This window comes from Camelina sativa, chromosome 7, assembly GCF_030686135.1.
Source record: "Camelina sativa cultivar CO46 ecotype springtype chromosome 7, ASM3068613v1".
Taxonomy (NCBI): Eukaryota; Viridiplantae; Streptophyta; class Magnoliopsida; order Brassicales; family Brassicaceae; genus Camelina; species Camelina sativa.
In genome coordinates, this window is record NC_141886.1 from 20,585,661 (window position 1) to 20,605,705 (window position 20,045).

The 20,045-nt window shown below is 33.8% G+C and overlaps 3 protein-coding genes and 1 long non-coding RNA gene across 5 annotated transcripts; 2 read left to right on the plus strand and 2 right to left on the minus strand.

Moving 5' to 3' along the window:
* Nucleotides 1-3,494: 3,494 nt before the first annotated feature.
* Nucleotides 3,495-9,489, plus strand: LOC147941505 (uncharacterized). The gene is made up of 2 exons (XR_015562168.1): nucleotides 3,495-3,868; nucleotides 9,084-9,489. It is a non-coding gene; the product is annotated as an uncharacterized LOC147941505 (long non-coding RNA).
* A 1,601-nt stretch (nucleotides 9,490-11,090) lies between these two features.
* Nucleotides 11,091-13,308, minus strand: LOC104701422 (loganic acid O-methyltransferase). 2 transcript variants are annotated; one of them, XM_010417109.3, is made up of 3 exons: nucleotides 13,074-13,308; nucleotides 11,707-12,360; nucleotides 11,091-11,600 (listed from the first exon to the last, which is right to left on the minus strand). In XM_010417109.3, exons 1-3 carry the CDS (start codon nucleotides 13,158-13,160, stop codon nucleotides 11,253-11,255), a joined length of 1,089 nt encoding a protein of 362 aa, XP_010415411.1. In that variant the 5' UTR covers nucleotides 13,161-13,308; the 3' UTR covers nucleotides 11,091-11,252. The 2 variants fall into 2 exon arrangements, with proteins under 2 accessions (XP_010415411.1, XP_087315105.1); XM_087458979.1 differs by having other exon boundaries at nucleotides 11,091-11,623.
* Nucleotides 13,309-14,588: 1,280 nt separating this feature from the next.
* On the plus strand, nucleotides 14,589-16,208 carry LOC104701424 (uncharacterized). Its single transcript, XM_010417111.2, has 5 exons — nucleotides 14,589-14,737; nucleotides 14,824-14,968; nucleotides 15,047-15,249; nucleotides 15,337-15,444; nucleotides 15,532-16,208. The coding sequence occupies exons 1-5, from the start codon at nucleotides 14,672-14,674 to the stop codon at nucleotides 16,069-16,071; spliced, it is 1,062 nt and encodes a 353-aa protein (XP_010415413.1). The 5' UTR covers nucleotides 14,589-14,671; the 3' UTR covers nucleotides 16,072-16,208.
* On the minus strand, nucleotides 16,081-19,804 carry LOC104701423 (alpha,alpha-trehalose-phosphate synthase [UDP-forming] 6). The gene is made up of 3 exons (XM_010417110.3): nucleotides 16,962-19,804; nucleotides 16,612-16,885; nucleotides 16,081-16,518 (listed from the first exon to the last, which is right to left on the minus strand). Exons 1-3 carry the CDS (start codon nucleotides 18,977-18,979, stop codon nucleotides 16,231-16,233), a joined length of 2,580 nt encoding a protein of 859 aa, XP_010415412.1. The 5' UTR covers nucleotides 18,980-19,804; the 3' UTR covers nucleotides 16,081-16,230.
* Between the last annotated feature and the right edge of the window lie 241 nt (nucleotides 19,805-20,045).

Here is a 20,045-nt window from a genome sequence, read left to right on the forward strand (position 1 = left end):
TGCTGCTCTGGAGTTAGAGAAGAACTTGGCCAAGAAGGCTTTCTTGCAGTCGTCCCAAGTGGTGATGGATCCCTTGGGAATATTTTTCTCCCATTGATGAGCTTTGTCTCCTAGGGAGAATGGGAAGAGTCGCAACTTGTAACCATCCTCACTTACTCCATTGATCTTGGTGAGACTGCAAAGATGGTCGAACTCATCCAGGTGATCGAGTGGATCCTCTATAGGCAACCCGTGAAACTTGTTCCTTTGGATAATGGAGATCAGATCACTTTTGATCTCAAAGTTGTTGTTCTTCGAGACCACTTTTGATCTCGAAGTTGTTGTTCTGCACAGCAGGAGGGATGATTCCAGCACATTGAGTATGAGTGTTGGGTGCATCTCCATCACCAATGTATCGCGGTCGCGGATCAGGTCCGTTAGGTTGTTCCATAGTGACTGGTGTGGGATTATCGACGAGAAGACGAGCTGGTCGTTGTCTTTGTAACCGATTTATGTCGTCAATGGCAGGAAGGAGATTTTGATGTCCTCTTGATCTGGTGTGCATGCAAGGTTGCAATCAACAAGTACCTGATATGCAAAACAAACAAGCAGACAACCAAAGCAAGTTAGTACTCAGAATGATAAATGTAACAGAACTTAATCTTGCAAATGTTGAAATCTCAAATGTAGCAAAACGAATCCCAAATGGCAACGGCGCCAAATTGATACTAAGATTTTTTTGTGTCTATCCTAGCAGGTTTAATTAACCTTACGCAGTTGTAATACATAAGGTGTCAATCCAGTTGGGAATCTTTACTATCACTCAAGATGCAATCAAGAAGTCACAAGTTAAGCCAATTCAAAAAGAGTGTTTTTCTAACAATCCTAGAATGATCAAAATGCAAAACGGAAATGTGTTCTAGAACTAGAAACGAGAATGTATGACAAGCGAAAATGAATGAAAACAGAAACGAGTCTAAGCATGAACTAAACAATAAGAATCGAAAAAAATCTCGGGAATGTAATATCAATCAAAAAGATAGAAGTCCTAAGGATGGGGTAATCGATGTCGGTGGAGTATCCTACTCTACAGAGTGTTTAACATGCCACAAGCAAACTATCCCTAAACAATGAACATCACGACTTAACTAATCCAATCTCTTGACAGAAGCTACTCAGACTCAACCACTTCCAAACCTAGGTCTCGCTAGAGAAACATGATCAAGCATGGCATGACAAACAAGTTCATTCACGTCAACAAACGTCCTAGACAACTAATCTCTTAGGCTAGGAACGTAAGTCTCTGGCACTAGTTGGTCAGACATTTCATCGAACACCTTTTGGGTGCGGAAATGTCTAAGACCTAGTTCCAATTGATCAGAGAGAAACTAGTAATTCTAACACTAGTCCAGAAGGGAATCATACAGATCAAAGCTTAAACACCCTACATCCTAAGATCCTCCACCCAATCTATCCTATCCCCAAGAACTTTAACACTACTCAGATCCGGAAATCATCACCAAGGATACTAATCCAGAAAACATTGAACAAAGCATAGTAGATAGATAGAAACGAGAAGAACAACTTTGTAGAAGAAATCCAATGCAAAAACTCAATAAAATCAAAGCTATCTGAGAACGTTTTTGGAGGCTAGGTAAAACCTTAAGAACAAAATGAGATAAAAGATAAGGTGTCCCAAACCAAGACTTAACAAAATGTATATATAGTAAAAACATGTGAATCCCTAAAACTTAAAACGACAAGTTAGAGCGTCGTTTCGGGAATCTCCTGAAGCGTGTGAAACCAAACGTCTTTCTTCCTGACATGTGCGGTCGAGTCGCGTGTCGTCTCTCCCTGGGGTGCGGTCGAGTGGAACGGGTCGAGGTCATACGACTCGAGGTGGGTCGAGTGGAGGTGATACGACTCGAGCTGGGTCGAGTGGAGGTGATGCGACTCGAGCTGGATCGAGTGGAGGTGATGCAAATCGAGCTGGGTGTATACGCATCCACTAAAACGATGATAACTCTTGAACCACACCTCCGATTGGTTTGAAATAAATGGCGTTGGAAATATGACTCAATTCCCTACAATTTGGATTAAGACGTTGAAAGCTAAATCCCAATCGAGTGGAATGGCTCGAACGGGTTGGCTCGATCGAGATTGGTTTTGGCTCGAGCTGGGTGTATATGCATTCACTAAAACGATGATAACTCTTGAACCAAACCTCCGATTGGATTGAAATAAACGGCGTTGGAAAGATGACTTCATGACCTACAACTTTGATGAAGACGTCGAAGGCTAAATCTCACTCGATTGGAACGGCTCGAACGGGGTGGCTCGATCGAGCGGATGAGACTGGCTCGAGAGAGGGGCTCGATCGGGGTTGTGAGATTGGCTTGAGAGACGGTTCTGGGAGTTTTGTGCAGCAGATGGGTCGAGTGATGCGTTCCCGACGTCTCCTTGATACCTGAAATACTCTGAAATGCACAATTTATGCAAGGATGATGCAAGAACTACCTAGACATGCAAAGTGTATAAAAGGACTAGAAAATGATGCAAAACAATGAGTTATCATAGCTAAATGCATGATAAATATATGCTAGGGAGAGACAAAATATAGACATCTCAAGTGTTTTGTCTCATTCGACGAGTTTAGCCGTTTCTGAGAGAAAAGAAGAGAGGGAAAATAGTTCTAAGTGTTCTTGGTGAGATTTTGGGAGTTTGAGGTTGTTCCTGTGGAGATCTGTAGCTGGGATCATTGTAGGAGTCTCCTGGAAGTGTTTTCTTGCTTGTTTGAGGTTCAGATTCGTCTTGGCAAAGGTAAAAAGTCGAGAGCAAACAATGCGAAAGTGCATCGACCGATGGAAGTGCGAGGACGGCGCATAAAACCTAGGGTTTTCGTGCTATGTCGAGCATGCGTTGGTCGATGCAGTGTGCATGTCGATCGATGCAAGTGTAACTTGCATCGGTCGATGGAAGCTTATGTCGGTCGATGCAACCCCAACTGGTGTCGGTCGATGCTTGCTTGGTGTCGGTCGATGCAGAGTCCTGGTTTGTTATTGTTGAATGTTGATTGTTGGTTGATGGTTAAAGATGTCTCTATTGCTTGTGTGTATAGCCCAATAGATGGGAGGAATGCCTTACTGAGTGTTTATAAAATACTCTTGCATTGCAATTTGTGTTTGTGGTGCAGGTAAAGGCAAAGTGTGATCGTGGAATCAAAGCGATGAAGAGTAGGATGTTCTAGTGGCTCGATTGGTTGTTGTATGGCTTCTGTTAGATTGCTAGAGTTGAGTCCTAGAATGTTGTTAGAATTGCTGGTTTGCTGCTTTACGTTGATTGGAGCACTAGTTTTATTGTTTTGAAATTAATACTGTTGTTTGATATTGGTTATTGGTTATTTATTGGTATTATTTATTTCCGCTGTTTGGTGTGGTTGTGGTTAGGGCTAGTGGGTATGGACCACAAGCTTAGATTATTACTATTTATATTTATTATTATTATTATTATTTATTATTTATTAACAAAAAAAAAAGTAGAATCATTTCAAGTAGTCATCGAAGATCCAGCCAAATCCCGCTTCTTTCATGTCTTCACGCCATGCTGCGTCAGTGAAGCATTGGATTGTATCCAGTCGATAAGAAGAATTTTCCTGGATTTGGGTTGAAAGTTTGGGTGTGGGCGGTTGTTCCTGAGCTGAAAACCATTCTTTTGCGTTGATGATAGCTGAGGTTAGTACTTCTACAGTAAAGGTTCGTCGGTTTTCAAAGATTTTTTTGTTTCGGGAGATCCAAAGCATCCACATCAGCCAGAGAGCAAGGGAGCCCTTTCCAATACCCGTGGGTGGGAGGTATATTAGCTTGTCGGCGATCTTAACTCCACAGGACAGGTCAGTAATTAGCGATGTATGAATGGACTGGTTAAAAAGACTGTTTAAAAGATTATTATGTTTTAAACTTTAGGATATTTTAAACTCTGTTATCCTTGTATTTGGTTTGATTTAGATAATTGATATCAAATGTTTGTAAAAGAAACAAAAAAAAAATGTCACAATCTATTTAATGTTGGAAACATTTGAACACATGACAAGATTTATTTATTTAATTATACTAACGAACCACTTTATATGTGTTTGTACTAATATTGGGTACATCGAACCTTTTTTTATTAATAAAAAATCATAAAACATACAAGACACAAAAAAAAAAGTTGTTCACTAGAAGAACAAGTGGCTAGTAAGGGAAAATGGTTTTGACGATGTCGATAGGGATAGATAAAAAAGAATTATTGCCATAGCCGTCGGGGTGATTATAGCCTTGCTAGGTTTATGTTATTTAAGTTAGAATCTATGATGGATTAAAAGTAATTCGATTTTTTTCTTCTTTAATCATTTAGTTCTCATAAAAATAAATTATTTTCTTGAACAATATTCTATTTTATATACAAGATGATAAAAATATGTAGAAAAACAAGATATATGTATATTAAAATAAACCTACAAGTGATTTGAATACATTGTAACAATGCAATATAAGACCATCTCTAGTAGTTTTTCCTATTTTTTTCCTCTATAATAGGAGATCTTTATAATAGAGATGAGTTTTTCTTTAATAGTTTTCCCTATTTTTTCCTCTAAAAAATAATATTTCAAATAGATACTATTTTTATTTTTCAATTAACACTTTTTATTTATAAAAATTAAAAACTAACCCATTTTACTTTAAATTTTGTATTATTCAGAAAAAAAAATTGTAACTCTTTCATAAAATTATTATTTTTATTTAAATTAAGCATTTATTATTATAAAGAGCATCACATCATACAAAAATTATAAAATATACTAGATTTTTAAAGAGCATTATGGAATGAATGAAAAATAAATTTTATTATTTATATAAATTATCTTTTGCAAAAATGGTAGTCTCAATATTTTAGAATAAATATTTCTACTTAAATTTATATTATTAGTTCTTAAAAATACTTATTTTATTTATTTTGGTAATAAATAAAAGAAGTTAAAGTCATAAATAAAAGAAGTTAAAGATTAAAAGTACTACTTTGCAAATAAAATAGTTCACCTCTTTTTATAGAGGAAAAAATAGAATTCCCCTATAAATAGAGGAAAAAATAGCAATCTCTATTATAGAAATAAAAATAGAGATGGATTGCAGCAAAAATTACTCTATAATAGAGTTTAGAGGTAAAAATAGATGAACATTGGAGATGCTCTAACATATGTTTTCACCATTACATCACTGATTTTGGTGTATTTTATTATTTATTTTAATTAGATTCATATATCTATATATATATATATTAAATTCTCTTAGATACATATATAAATTACTTTTTTATCATTATAAGTTTTGAGGAAATTCTTTGACAATTGTTACAATCTATTTAATATTAGATATACTTAAACTTATGTTGTGACTAAATTAGTTTAATTAGATATACTTAAACTTATGTTGTGACTAAATTAGTTTATGACATACATATATCACAATCTATTTAATATTAGATATATTAGACACACATCTTATGATCTGATTAATATCAAAGTTGGGGATCAAATTTGATTATAAAATACCACTTTTATATGTTGCTATGAGTACTTCCAACATTTGGATAATAATAAGATATTCATAAAACACACAAAATACATAAAGAATTGTCAGTGAGAACAAGAACAAGTAACGGAAAATGGAGTTGCTGGTGTTATTTGGGATAGGCACCGCTGGCGGGGTTGTTATAGGCTTGGTGGCTTTCGCCATATGGTTCATCTGTAAAACTTAAATCTTATAACAAAGTCGTAATACCTAATTGATGATGTGTTCAGTATAATCAATTTCTATTTTTCTTTAATAATTAGTTTTCAAGAAAGAGAAGCGATAAATAAAACATGAGATACTTTGATGATATTTGTAAAGTACTTAAGATTGGTTCAAATTTGTTTTTGATTTGACATTTAACTCTTTAATTATAATATATTGGAATTATTAATATTATATTTGAAAGATACCATTAGACTATTAGAGTATCTCAACTAATGTGGATGCTCTGAGAATTTGTATTTCTTTGAATAAGACATATTACAAAATATAAGCAATAAGCATATGTATTGACAAAGGGTCTCAACGCCACACGATTTAGTGATGTTGAGAGACAAAAATTTTGGTATTTGGTGTCTTTGTGAAAATGACTCGATCGAGTAGGAGTGCATTGCAAATGATATCTACAAGAAAGTTGTGAATTCTTGTACGAGTGGGAGGGCATTGCATATGATATCACATGATGATGACATATGTTGTGAATATATATTAGACATAGTCAAGCTTTATTTAACTTTAAATACCATTTTACTAAGGATACAATACGTCACATAATATAATAAGATCATGAACATATAAACTAGTGCTACACAAGACACAAAAAAATCGTTAATGAGAAGAACAAATTAAGCAAAAAGGAATATTGCTATTGCGTTAGCGATAGGCATCGCTGGGTGGGTGATGAACTGATGATAACCTTGGTGGCCTTTGGGGTATTGTACCTGCTCAAAAAGCTATAATATCATTTCGTAATAATCGTAATATTTGGGATGAGTTAAACATAATCAGTTTAATCATGAAGACATAGCTGACGAGCCATAGTATTTCTTGAAAAAGAGCTTTTATAAATTATGTATGATAAAAATTTATATAAAGAAAAAATTATGTATGTATGATTATATTATATTGCTACGATGGTTTGAGATGTGTTTGGATAATGGATAGAAGTGAACTCACCAATTTGTATGTATTATATTGCGTAACTTTCTTTACTATGTTTTCACCCATGTTTTAAAAATCTAGGCATACCACCGATTACGCCCCGTAAAATCGCTAGGCTCATCATCTCCGCCTCGATTAATGACTAATCTCCGTCTACCATCAATTATCTGATTATGTCTGTCTAATTTGATTATAATCAATCTAATCCAATTACTTTCCGTTTAATTTTGTGTATACCGATTATTTTTGGAACTAAATATAAATCAAACATATATATTTCTGTTATTTAGACATTCAAATTAAAAATTTACGATGTTTTACAATAACTAATGTATAAAATTTTAATGAAAATAATAATTTTAAAGACAATACTATAGTTTTATACTAGATAATATCATGCGCAAATGCGCGGATTGTTGTATAATAGAATATATAAATTAATTTAAATTTATTTGATAATCATATAAAAAACTTAACAAATTAATTTAAATGTCATTAACATTTTTACACTTTCATTTATTTAAATCATACATTATCAAAATATATAACTTATTTAAATATAATTATACATATCTCTTAAAGTTATTTATTTTTTTATTGTTCAATTTTGATAATAATATTAGTATTTTTAAGCATTTGAGGTAATAAAATATTATTAATAATAAAAACAAAATTTTACTATGTGAAATACATATTTAAAAGCTAAACTATTTTGAAAGTAAAAGATACATATTTCCTATAAAATCATATGAAGTGCATTCAAAGTTTTAAAATACTATTCCCAAAGATTTTTTTTTAAAAAAACTTTTTTTATATTCCCCTTAGTTGAAGATATATTGCTAGGTTTAGTTATAATTTTTAATTCTTGTAATAAAAAGCTAGATAGAAAATAAAAAATCAATTTGTTTTTTATATATAGAAAAATATTTAAAGTACATATTAGAATTAAATTAAAAAATAGTGATTTTTTATATCATTATATGTTGAATCACAAACTGAATATGATGATTATTATTCTAAAATAAATGTATTACAATTTTGTTGGATGTAAGTGAGAGTTAAGAAAAATTGATTTGATAATTATATCACAATTTTTTTTATTCCCCTTAGTTTAGCTTAGTTTCAATTTTTCATCCTTGTAGTAAAAGCTAGAAAGAAAATAAATATCAAATTGCTTTTTTATATAGCAAAATCCTTAAAGTGCATATTTGAATTAAATTTAAAAATAATGACTTTTATATAATTATATGTTGAATCACAGACTAAATATAATGATGAGTATTCTAAAATATATTTATTACAATTTTGTTGGAGGTAAGAGAGAGGTAAAAAAAAATTGATTTGATAATTATATTACAAAAATTTCCTTCATGAGAACATTTCAACTTTTAAGAATAAAATAAATATACATGAATTTGTAAGAACTAATCAAACATCTAAAGTAAAGAATTAAGATGTTTTCTTTAGCTTGATTCCGTTTTTATGAGATGGTTATAACCAAAATATTATTATGGTCATCAAAAATTTACTATACATATTAGAATACATATATATATATATAGAAAATAATATAAGAAAACAAAGAAGAAAAGGAGAAGTGCTTAAAACAAAGAAAGAATAAAATTAAAAACAATGTAAAATATATAATAACAAAAATATAATCAGACTCTTATTTGGGTTTGCAAGAACATTATAAAAAAAACAAAGAAAATATTTAGGATTTGGGATATGGTGGAAGAGGATGTGCGAATGGTTATTTATAGGATAAAAAGTGATGGAAGTTACATTTCTAAAATAATTATATTAGAAAAGTTAAAATTACAATTAATAGTGTGTTCAAATGAAAATGAATGGAGGAGAAAAAGTCAATTCACAATTTATATAATTTCAGTTATAATTTAGTAATAAAGAATGAATTTAAAGTATGCATTAATGTATATAATAAAATGTGCTATTTTATTAAAAATAAATTTAAAATTTTTAAAACTAAATATCAAATGTACCAATAAGGAGAGAATGAAATCTTAGAGGGGGTATTGAGTTTAACATTCTAAAGGATTTTAGAGTATTCTTAAAATCTTTTGTTATTCAATTGAGAATTTTTAAAAATCTTCTTAAATCCTATGTTATTCAACTTAAGATTTATGTAAAATCCTTTAAAATAATATAGAATCTCTTGTTATTCAATCAGTAATTTTAAAAACCTACTTGAAATCTCTTGTTATTTAATTTATCACAACTTTTTTAAAACGTGCTATTTTAGATGATTTTAAGAGACTTTCTTTTGTTTTTTAGTTGAAAAGTATGACAATCAAAATCATACCTGTATAGGTGGAATTTTGAAAGATTTCAGAGAAAAAAAAAAAGACTGAAGATCTTGAAGCCAAAAACCGCCGCCAATCATCAACCACCTTCTCCACCAGTCTCAGCTTGAGCCGTCAAGATTTTTGGGTTTGCCACAGTATCACCAGAGACAGAATAAAGGGATAATGAATTCTATTGGTTTGGATCAGTTTCTGGGTTTGAGCTCATGGAGAGTTCGATCAGATTATTATTTGGACACAAAAAAAAAAAACATCACCATTGATCCAACTATTGATCAGTTTCTGGGTTTAAGTTTTACATAAACTGAGGACATAGCTCCAACTACTGATCTGATTTTCTTTTGGTATTGTGTTGTAAAATATTATAAAATCACTCAAAGTTTAATAGTCAAATCTCATAAAATCACATTTCATTTTCTTTTCTTAAAATAGAAAAACTCTAAAACACAATCAAATCTCCTAAAAACTTACTAAATTTTTCAAAATTCTAAAATATTAAAATCCTACCAAATCCTTAAAACATCAAGTTGAATATCCCCCTCTTACTTTTATATATATGATTTTTCTTTTAACATAAACAGAATTGTACATATATTTACTACAATATATTTTAATTTTATTATTAGTTTAATAAAATAACTCTAAAACTAGTCCCCGATTATTTCCCGTTTAATCTCTGATTTTTTTGCTCGGCGCTAGGCCTACCCAACCGTCCGACTAACACCTAGCGGTTTTCACTACTCAGTTACATAATACTGTATACATATCATTTGTTTTCTCGTATAAGACAGTGACCGAAAACAAACCGGTAAAAACCGACCAAAAGCCAATTGGCCAAAACTAGAAGCCGTTAATTACTGGCGTTTCCGCTCAGCCGTAGGAGGTAATTGTCAGATAGTCCTGTCGGAAGTTTACGGCCAGTCTTCGTTTCAAATTGAGACTGTTATAACAAAACTGTAGTGCCCTGTTGGTTATATAATTTTTGGATTAATGAAAGCTTAGCAAATTGAGACTGTTATAACAAAATATGATATCAAATATAGTAATTTTTGTATATCATATTTATATTGAAAAACATTTATATATTAGTTTTTTTCTTGCTTAAATGTGATTAATTTTTATTATGTTGTTTTGCCTGACTTGATTTTTGGGGCACAAGATTCCTTAAAAGAGACAAATCACATTGTAAGATGATAACTGAATGTGTATTTTGTTAAAACAAAGATGCCATACATATATTAATCAAAGTCAAACAACCTAAAAGTTGACTCTCAACAATAAGTGTAATAGGCCTATGAGGCTAGGATGTATAATATGATCCTCTCACAGCTTCTTTAGTCTAATATCTGGCATTCACATGTTTATTGTTACCTACGATTCAGATAAAAATAAATATATGTTTTCACTAAATAATTGGTGCTAAATTGTGATTTAATAGAAATTTAACCAATGCATCTGTTATTATTTGTAAGGTGAAAAAAATGCTTTTACTTTTTGAAGCAACAATTGTTCTTCTATTTCACACAATAGCCATTTATCTCTTCACTCTCAGCCATTAATCAAATATATATGATGCATAATTATTATCCTTACTTATATATATATAATAATAAAAAAAAACAAATTTCTAGCTGTATATTAGACTACTCATACTGATATAATGTACTCATTTATAAATATATTTGGACCACACCTACACATTTTTCTTGTCATGGACCACTCATTATTTAGTTGGCATTTATAACTTTATACATACATAATACAGAGTTTGAATCTAAATAAGGTAGACCGACAACACTTACAACTCTCTAACTTACATATTAGTTACTTTCGATCACCCAACTAATTAGTCGATAATTAATTAATTATTCACTAAATATATGAATATTGTTACATCAATTTTGTGTGGACAAAAGTTACAAAATATGATTTTTCTTTAGTTCAATTTCACCAAATGGATTCCAAAAACAATACCAAAACTATTGATTAATTAAGTTTTTAATGAATTTTCGTGTGTAATGAACATGAAGGTATTATTTTAGTTTGGAACGGAATAACAAAGATACAATTTTCTCGACCGGATTCAACCGGTCAAAACAAATAAACCAAAATACACAAACATACAGATAACTTTTTTATAAACACTCTCGTACAAAATACTTGCCAAATAATTTGTTCATTTTCGTTTCAACGCAAAGAACAACATGAGTTTCTCACGGTAGCTAGATTCAATCTTCTCAGTAAGTCCAACAAGTTTTTCAGTGAGACGGTCGAAAAAAACATCGAGGATATGGTCACCAAAATGGTTGATGAAGAGAGATCCCATTGTTGCCTTTATGCAAATCATCCATTGCCTCACATCCTCCACGTTCACTGCCCGTTTGAGCCAGGCTGCAGGGTTCATCAGTTCCATAGATTCCACTGTGAAGCATCCATTTGTCTCTACCAAGAATGTTACCTCCTCAGGTGATGCCGAGTAGATAGGTATGTTGAAGGTATCGGCTTGCTCTTCCGTGATCAAACCCTACATGTGGCAATTTCACCACACTCAACAAACACATAAACAAAAATAAACAAGAGATTTATATATATACGTTATAACCTATGAGTCATTGTTTCTTTTATATTACCTGGGATTGCATCTGAATGAGAACTTCAGCCATAGACGTATACATGACACTATCGGCAAGATTGGAGAATGGCATTCCTTTAGGAATCCCACACATTCCAACAACTAAAAGACCACCACTCACTAGTTCTTTAGCCCTAACTTCGAGAAACTTCCCCATGTCCCGACCAAACTGCCTTTCATAAGCCTTCACCACTTCCTTGGCCGCATTTGAGTAGTGAACCTTCCCTTTATTCCACGCCTTGGACCTTTTGTCCAACACTTCCTTTGGAACACTCGAAAGCCAGTGTGTGGCCCCAACCGTCACTACGATATGGACGGAGGAACGAGGAATAACACGGCCGTAGAACGAACCCGGGACACCGACCGCGAGGTAGCTCGTGTCTTGAGGGAGAGAAGTGAAGAGAGTGTTGAAGTCGTTTTCAGGGAGGTCGTTGAAGTAGACAAGAAACTCTGGTTTTGAGGAGTTTGATTTTCTTAAGCTGGTTTCAACGGATTTGATTATGTCGTCAACGAGAAAGAATGTGTTTGGTCCAGTTGCACAACCAAGATCGGCTATTCGGAACGTGTTGGAGCCAGAGATTAGGGTTTTTGCATCGAGTTTCTCTAATATCAGTTTGTCTATCGTCTCTTTCAACAAACTTGTTGTTTTTCTCTGTCCACACCAAAAGAATTTCAAAGATTATGGTAATTTCATGCTTAAATATCGTATTTAAAGATGTGCTACTCCTATTGAAAATTTTTAAAAGAGACTGAAATAATGAAATACAAAATTTCGCTGCACTAAATCTAAATGAGATGAGATCCAAAACCAATAAACACACCATCGTACAAAATAAATTAAAATGATGCTTTAAAAAAAAAACAGTATGTTATACTCAAACCTAGATTTAGTAAAACTGAAATACAGTAATGCCTTCTGTGCCTTCTAGATTTAAGTTTATGATTTAGCTTTTCTTGTGACAATGAAGCCGCTATATTTTTGCGTGGCTCGATGAGTTCTGAACATTTAAATAAAGTCAAATTATGTTCGTCCTCTGAAGTGATGGGGCTTCCAGTTGATCCGAATAGCCAGCCAACGTGTATTAAAAAATCGACTGATGATGATATTTTTAAACTCTCTTGTACTTTACCATGTCTAGAGAAGTAATTAAAGTAGATAGCCAAATAGTTAACTTATTACATCGTTAAAATAGTTAACGAAAATATATTTTATCTAACAACTTATCTAACATACCAATTCGTTGGATCAAATGTTACAAACCATACCAAAAATGCGAAGTTGTTATAAGGAATATGAAATGTAAAGAAGAAAAGAAAAAAAATATAAAAGATAAGAAACCAAAACAAAAAAAAAATGAAATAGACCTGCAAATGAGAATTCTTAGAGTAGCTGTTCGGACCATCTCCACCACTCATAGGAAGTGAGTTAAGAACAATCTCCACTTTCTCCATTATGATTTTGTGTTTTTACTCTCTATACTTTGGGTGTGTCGTCTATATATATAGGCCATGCATGCACTTATTAACACCTAGTGCTTAATATTACTATAGTATAGTCACTATAAACAATAATTGATAACCTCTTGAATTGAACTACAATAATATGCGTATAAAAGCAAGAAAATTTATACAAGAATATGCTATATTAGCCTGTCACATCCATTTTTGTTTTAGAACACAAGGAATAATATAAGCTATGATAGTAACATCATCATTTTATATTTTTGGATGAATAGAAAATTATAATTTTTAGTTATAAACTAAATCAATCAAATTTTTTCTTCAAATCAGTTAAAATGGTCAATTTCTGACAAATAAGAATATTATTATTGTAAGTTATAGACTATATATAGCTAGGCAGAATTGATGTCAAAAAAAAAAAAAAAAAAAAGCTAGGCAGAATCTTTACTGCCGTGGAAAAAATTTTTCGGTACAAATTTTATATATAGATGATTCTACTTTAAACCAATGGAATTTACAAAGCAATTTCATATTCAATGGACTAACTACTACATGTGTTTTTAAATAGAGCAGCTAATACTGAATTATCGGTGATTATATATTACAGTGGTCCTAATACGTAAGTACAAGACTACAATAAATATATTATTTTCTTTTAAAAAGTTATACTACTTGAACTAATCACATAGGTCTAGCGTGAGAAAACTACGTAATTGTAGGGGCATCAAATTAATTAATAAAATAAATCATAGTTAAACTACGATATATGCCCATTCGTCTCCAAAGGAGATGCTCTCTGTACTAATATCCAAGAATAAATCAAAAGGATGCTGAAATTTTATGATAATAAACTAAATCAGTTTGTTTTTTTATATCTCTATTAATGTGTCCTTCTTGATTCTTTCATATATTCATATAAACACTAGCTAAAAAAACATATAGTGGAAAATTGAATGATGAAATATATAGCAGGAAAAAACCAATCAGAGTCTTTGGAAAAATAATTATAAAACATTTCATAAGTTAATTAATTTTTAATTTCACTTTTCTTGCTAAAACTTTTATTACATTTCTATGAATGGGATGAGTTAATTCTCCCATTTTCAACGATCTGATTGACTGTAAAAAAAGCTAAGGAATTATTGATTAACTATATCTTTTGATAAACTATATCACCATAATACAGCAAAAAAAAAAAAAATGGTTATAGAAGTCTCCATTACTATCTCCAGTGATGCGGCTTCATCCATCTCTACAATATTTTTGAAAAAAATTAGCTTCCACATACTCTTTAAGTTTCTTTTTTGTATTTTTCCTTTAATATTTAAGAATTTGAATAATCCATATATATATATATATATATTTTTTTTAGGAATAATCAGTTTTAGATAAGGTACTCGTCTGGGCTTACTTGGGCCTGGGCTTTACGGTAGGAGAACTCTATATCTTCCTCTTCTTTTTTTTTTTTTTTTTCCCTTCATCTTCCACTAAAAACCTTAACAATGGTGAAAATTCTCACAGTGCTTCTTCAATCCTGCAATTTTCGCGTCTCCATTGAAACGAAAGAGGTACACTATGTTTCAATCTTCTTGCTAAGTCTTAGGTTTCGTTAAAGAAGAAGACTAACATGTAAAATTACAATCATATGACACAGCTATTTCTCTTAATCGAAACGATGGAGACTCCGAAATCAGATAGTTTATGTGATCGTTTAGTGACTGGGAACTCAGAAATTGATAACTGGATTCGGATCATCGAGTACTTTGCCAAATTCAAATCTGAGCTTTGGATGTTGCATGGTAATTTGATTTTTGTATCAGTTTCTTTGATTTTTTTAGAAATCCCAATTTCTCGGATAAAAGTAATGTTACTTGCAGATGTGTTTGAAATGGGTCCTAAGCTTCCAGATTATTTGGGTGAACACACCAATGAGATGGTAGCTTTCAGATGCTTGGCTTCTTTGTTTGATTGTTCTACTCCTGGACAAAGTAAAGACGTTGTTTCTGCTGATGCTAACTCAAAGGTCGAGTTTGATTCGTCTCAGAGCTGTGAATATGTTCTTCAATGTATCTTGGATGAGGTAGTTACAAACTAATTCCTTTTCTTGTGGTTTCTTTGATATACTCATATATTACTTAGATTGTTTGGGTTCTTCTTCGTTTTCTAGATACCTTTATCGGAACTGAAACCAGGTGCACCAGGACTATCCAAGTGGAATCTTCTTCCTTTTATCAAAAGCAAGCTTCTTTGTCTACCTAATTGCGCTTTGGAACTGGTACTATGGCTTACTTAAAGTCCTATTTCTGATGAGCTACTATAAGGTTTTTCTTATGTTTGTACATTTGTTTTTGTTTTTGATCAGATGCTTGAGCCATCATCCTGTGAGAAGGATACTGAAGTATTGCCTTGTAATGAGGAAGAGACATTGAGAAGTGGTGGCAAAGAGACTGAACGAGTTACTCCTCCAATGGTTGAACCAGATCTTATGGGGAGAACAGAAGGCGGACAATCGTTTTGTCGAGACCTTGGAGATGGTGCTGATGAGATTAGTAGATCCTATATGTTGCTCGAAAGAAGAAACGAGTTATTTCAAAACGAAAGCGATGGTCATTTGTCAAGTCCTGCGGAGAAAATATACAGATGCATACGATGCAAAGAAAGTGGGATGCTGTTGTTTTGTTCTAAAGATGGCTGCCAAGTTATGGTTCATCAGACATGTTTGAATTCGCCACCTGCTTACGATGATGCTGGAAACTTTTACTGTTCTCTCTGTGCTGTTACCTGTCCTTCAGCTGAGTATCTCCAATGGCAAGATGAAGTTGCTAAAGCAAGGAAGAAACTAGTTTCGTTTCTTAGACTAATGTCAGAGGTTAACAAGAAGAAATCTGTCGATGGAACCTGAAACGCTATGTAGGATAAAAGCCTTGTTTTTATAAATATTCTAAGATTGTCAACAAAGGGAAATTACATTTGCACTCAGTATCTCCTCTTTGTTACAACTTTCCGTGGTAAATATACAGACGAGAAAATTTCTAGTCACTGATAACGTTCTCTGTGATTATTAAACAGGAGTGATCTGCTCTGTAACAGAAGCTAAACCGTGCATTAACCTGACAATTTCAGTTGTGTCATCCAGGTAATACTTGGCCTTGCTAGGCTTTTGTCCGACAGTACAAGCAAAAACCTCTGCTCTTGGGGCAATCGAAGGGCCCTCAGTGGAACTGCATATCACCTCAAACATGTCTTCATCAGAACGGTCATCTCCAATACATAAAACGAACTCAGGAAGTGTTCCTCTTTCTTGCATCATCGAAAGCATTCTTCTTGCTATAAGTCCTTTGCTCACGCCCTACATTACAAAAACAAGAACAAAGAAGAGTCATGACGGTACAAGCTCAAACAAATGCCAAGGTATTCTGAGGGTCTGAATGGTGACACAAACCTGCGGCTTGACCTCAACGTAGTTCTGCCCTCGTTTGACTGTGACAGGTTCATTAGCAAGAACACTTTCAAGATGATCTAGAAGTTCCTTAGCTTGACATGAGCCGAAATCAGGGTCAGCATCCTCGTAGCTCCAAACAAGAGCGGTCTCTTTGTCTTCGATTGTTGATCCATCAGTTGTCTCGGTGTAGAGTTCCATCACAGGTTCTGCAATTTGCTTCCATGAACAATCTGCTGCTGCCACACAGTTCTCCCATTCTTCTGCCTTTCTCAGCCTGTGTAGTCGTCAGATAGATTCTAAGTTATAAGATTAAGGGTAATGCATGGAAATAAGAAGTTTCAGTTGATTACCTCAGAAAATAGCCATGCTCAGCAGCAATTCCAAGCTTCTCACAAGGACTAAACCAGTCCGACAATGTATCTCGGCTTTTAGCACTAACAATGAACACCAGATTGCCCTTGTCCCTACACAAGGTGTTCAATATGTCGATTGACTTTGATGATGGTCTTTTATCGATAGAGCCCTGTGGCATTAAAGTATCGTCATAGTCCAAAAGAATAGCCCGTGTCTTTGTCCTCTTATAAGCTGATACTATGTGTTCCATTGACAGCTTCCTGAAGCTTTGGTCTAGTGCCACAACTCTGAAACTAAGACCAAACCCAATTCCCCAACACCTCCTTCGTCCATGCTCACCACAACTCCTCTCAAGATCTTGGAGGAAGCTATGAGCCCAATAGCCAACATCATGAGTGCTCACATACTTGTAATGTTTCTCATGTCTTAGCTGCTTCTCAGGTTCAGCCACTTCAAGGGCACTATCCATTGCATCAGCCACTGCATCAACATTCCAGGGATTAACACGAATGGCTCCGCTTAACGATGGCGAGCAACCAATGAACTCAGAAACCACCAGCATGCTCTTGTGATTATGATTATTCGGCTCCAGCTTTAGAATTTTGTCTAGCTTCTCATTTCCTTGACGGGAAACTATGTATTCGTAAGGTATAAGATTCATACCATCCCTAACCGCTGTCACCAAACAACACTCAGCAACTACATAATAAGCAACCCTTTCATAAAACTTCAACGGTGCATCTATCAACACTATAGGATCATACCCGGGTCTACCAAAGGTCTCATTAATCCGCTTAACAGTTGAATACGTCTCAGCTTGCATCTCTTTGACATCTTTCCCTTTCCCTCTTGCCGGGTTAGCTATCTGCACCAACACAACCTTCCCTTGCCATTCAGGATGTTGGATAAGCAGCTGCTCCATTGCCAAGAGCTTTAAAGTTATCCCTTTGAAAATGTCCATGTCATCCACACCAAGCAGCATTGTCCTGCCCATTTGACCATACCGCTCAATGAGCTCCCCAACTTTCCTTTCAGTCTCGGGTAGGCTCAGAACTGACTGAAGCTGACCCATATGAATTCCCACAGGCAGAATTTTTATACTCACAGTTCTACCATAATACTCAAGTCCAATGTATCCTCTCTTTGACTCATAAGTAAGACCGAGCATTCGACTACAACAAGACAAGAAATGCCTCGCGTAGTCAAAAGTATGGAACCCTATCAAATCCGAGTTAAGCAAAGCTCGAAGCAGCTCCTCACGAATAGGCAAAGTTTTGTAGATCTCAGAGGATGGAAACGGACTATGGAGGAAGAAACCGAGCTTGACCCTGTTAAACCTCTTCCTCAAGAATGTAGGCAAGACCATCAAATGGTAATCATGTATCCACACAAAATCATCCTCAGGATTTATCACCTCCATTATCCTGTCAGCAAAAATCTTGTTCACGGAGACATAAGCTTGCCACAAAGTCCTATCAAACCTACCTCCAAGGTCAGGAGAAAGTGGCAACATGTAATGAAACAAAGGCCAAAGCTGCTGCTTACAGAACCCATGGTAGTATCTAGTATACAAATCCAAAGGCAAAAACGTCGGCACACACTTGAAACTCTCGAGAAGAACTTGATAAACTTCTTCTTGCTCATTAGGATGAATCTCTTCTTTCAAACAACCCACATAGATAACTTCAATAGCTCCATCTCCTAACCCATCTTTCAATTGGAGAAGAAGTGAATTCTTATCCCAAGAAAAGTTCCAACCTTTGCTACAACAAGTACTACTAGTACTACCACTAGTACTACCATCCACCCTTCTCTGAGCTCGTATGGGTAATTCATTAGCCACGATGATGATACGATCTTTAGGAGACAGATCAGTTTCTTTAGTCTCATTATCGATGTTTGACATGATTCCAGCTACGGCCATGATTCGTGGGATCTGTCGGTTCATGCGTCCAAACGTTGGTGAGTCTCCTGAAGCTAGCTCCAATAGATTCGAATACGATCTTGAAACCATTTCTTGAGATCAAGAAACTGAGGAAAAACAGAAAAAAGAGAGAATTTTTTTTTAGAGAAACTGTTGAATACACTCTTGGATTTTGGTTTCAGACAATTTGAATGAAAGCTAGAGAGAGCTCTCTTGTAATGGAAAGGCTAAAAAAGCAAAAAAGCAATAAAGCAATAAAGGCTTTTTGATTGAAACATGATGAAACAGACTAAGCCTTCTTCACCGATTATTGTTATTACAGGAGAAAAAGAAAGTGAGAAAAAGGAATATATTCAAGAATATTACAGCTTCATTTGTCTGAATGTGAGGTTTAAAATTTGAGAAGACAAAAAGAGAGTTTTGACTGTGTTTGTTGATGGAGAAAATGCTTATATGCGGCTTTTTGGGTGATTGGAAATTAAAAACAAAGTAGAAAAAAAAACACTTTTTCTTCAGACGGATATATTTTCGCTTTCAAGGCTTTTTGCGTGTGAGATTGGAATTATAATGAAAATAGTTTAGCTTCTTTCTTTTTCTTTCTCTGAACTTTACTCTTTACTCTCTTAGTGTTATGAGTGATGTATACTTTATTATGAAAAAATAGTTCGGCGAGGTTTTGGTATGAGTGGACTTTTGGAGAGTTATCAACAGAAATTTATAATCATTACAAAAATATTGTATGTGAGACTGAGACTGAGACTGAGTGAGATCGTTCCAACAAATTAAAATACCCAAAATATTTGAGTCGTCCGATGTTATTATGATAGTATGAGAGAGTGTATCAAAGGGTGGAAAAGAGAAGAGCACGTAAAGTTTGCTAACACCAAGAAAATTTGGTTGATCTTATCCGTTAGTGGCTTAGAGAAGAGACCAAAGTGGAACCCATAAGCAAGGCTGTCACATGGGGTTTTGGACTCACAGACACATTACCACGTGGTGTACGTTTGCTTTTAGCCTTCTACGTGGCGAGATCTCAGTGTTTGTTTTTTTTTTTTCTCAACATAAGGCAGAGGCGAAATTGTTAATCTTTTATTCCTCATTTATACCAAACTGAAGTTTGAATCTGTTGGTCACAGAACTAAACTGGTGTATTGAA

What these genes read in the sequence shown, in the direction of transcription:
- LOC104701422 (XM_010417109.3), bottom strand. Translation starts at nt 13,160, where the DNA reads ATGGAGAAAGTGGAGATTGTTCTTAACTCACTTCCTATGAGTGGTGGA. An exon ending in CTAAGAATTCTCATTTGCAG is followed by an intron (nt 12,361 to 13,073) that starts GTCTATTTCATT and finishes TGGTGTGGACAG; the next exon opens with AGAAAAACAACAAGTTTGTT. An exon ending in TCATTCAGATGCAATCCCAG is followed by an intron (nt 11,601 to 11,706) that starts GTAATATAAAAG and finishes TGCCACATGTAG; the next exon opens with GGTTTGATCACGGAAGAGCA.
- LOC104701424 (XM_010417111.2), top strand. Translation starts at nt 14,672, where the DNA reads ATGGTGAAAATTCTCACAGTGCTTCTTCAATCCTGCAATTTTCGCGTC. An exon ending in TCTCCATTGAAACGAAAGAG is followed by an intron (nt 14,738 to 14,823) that starts GTACACTATGTT and finishes CATATGACACAG; the next exon opens with CTATTTCTCTTAATCGAAAC. An exon ending in TTCAATGTATCTTGGATGAG is followed by an intron (nt 15,250 to 15,336) that starts GTAGTTACAAAC and finishes TTCGTTTTCTAG; the next exon opens with ATACCTTTATCGGAACTGAA.
- LOC104701423 (XM_010417110.3), bottom strand. Translation starts at nt 18,979, where the DNA reads ATGGTTTCAAGATCGTATTCGAATCTATTGGAGCTAGCTTCAGGAGAC. An exon ending in GAGCATGGCTATTTTCTGAG is followed by an intron (nt 16,886 to 16,961) that starts GTAATCAACTGA and finishes ACGACTACACAG; the next exon opens with GCTGAGAAAGGCAGAAGAAT. An exon ending in ACGTTGAGGTCAAGCCGCAG is followed by an intron (nt 16,519 to 16,611) that starts GTTTGTGTCACC and finishes TTTGTAATGTAG; the next exon opens with GGCGTGAGCAAAGGACTTAT.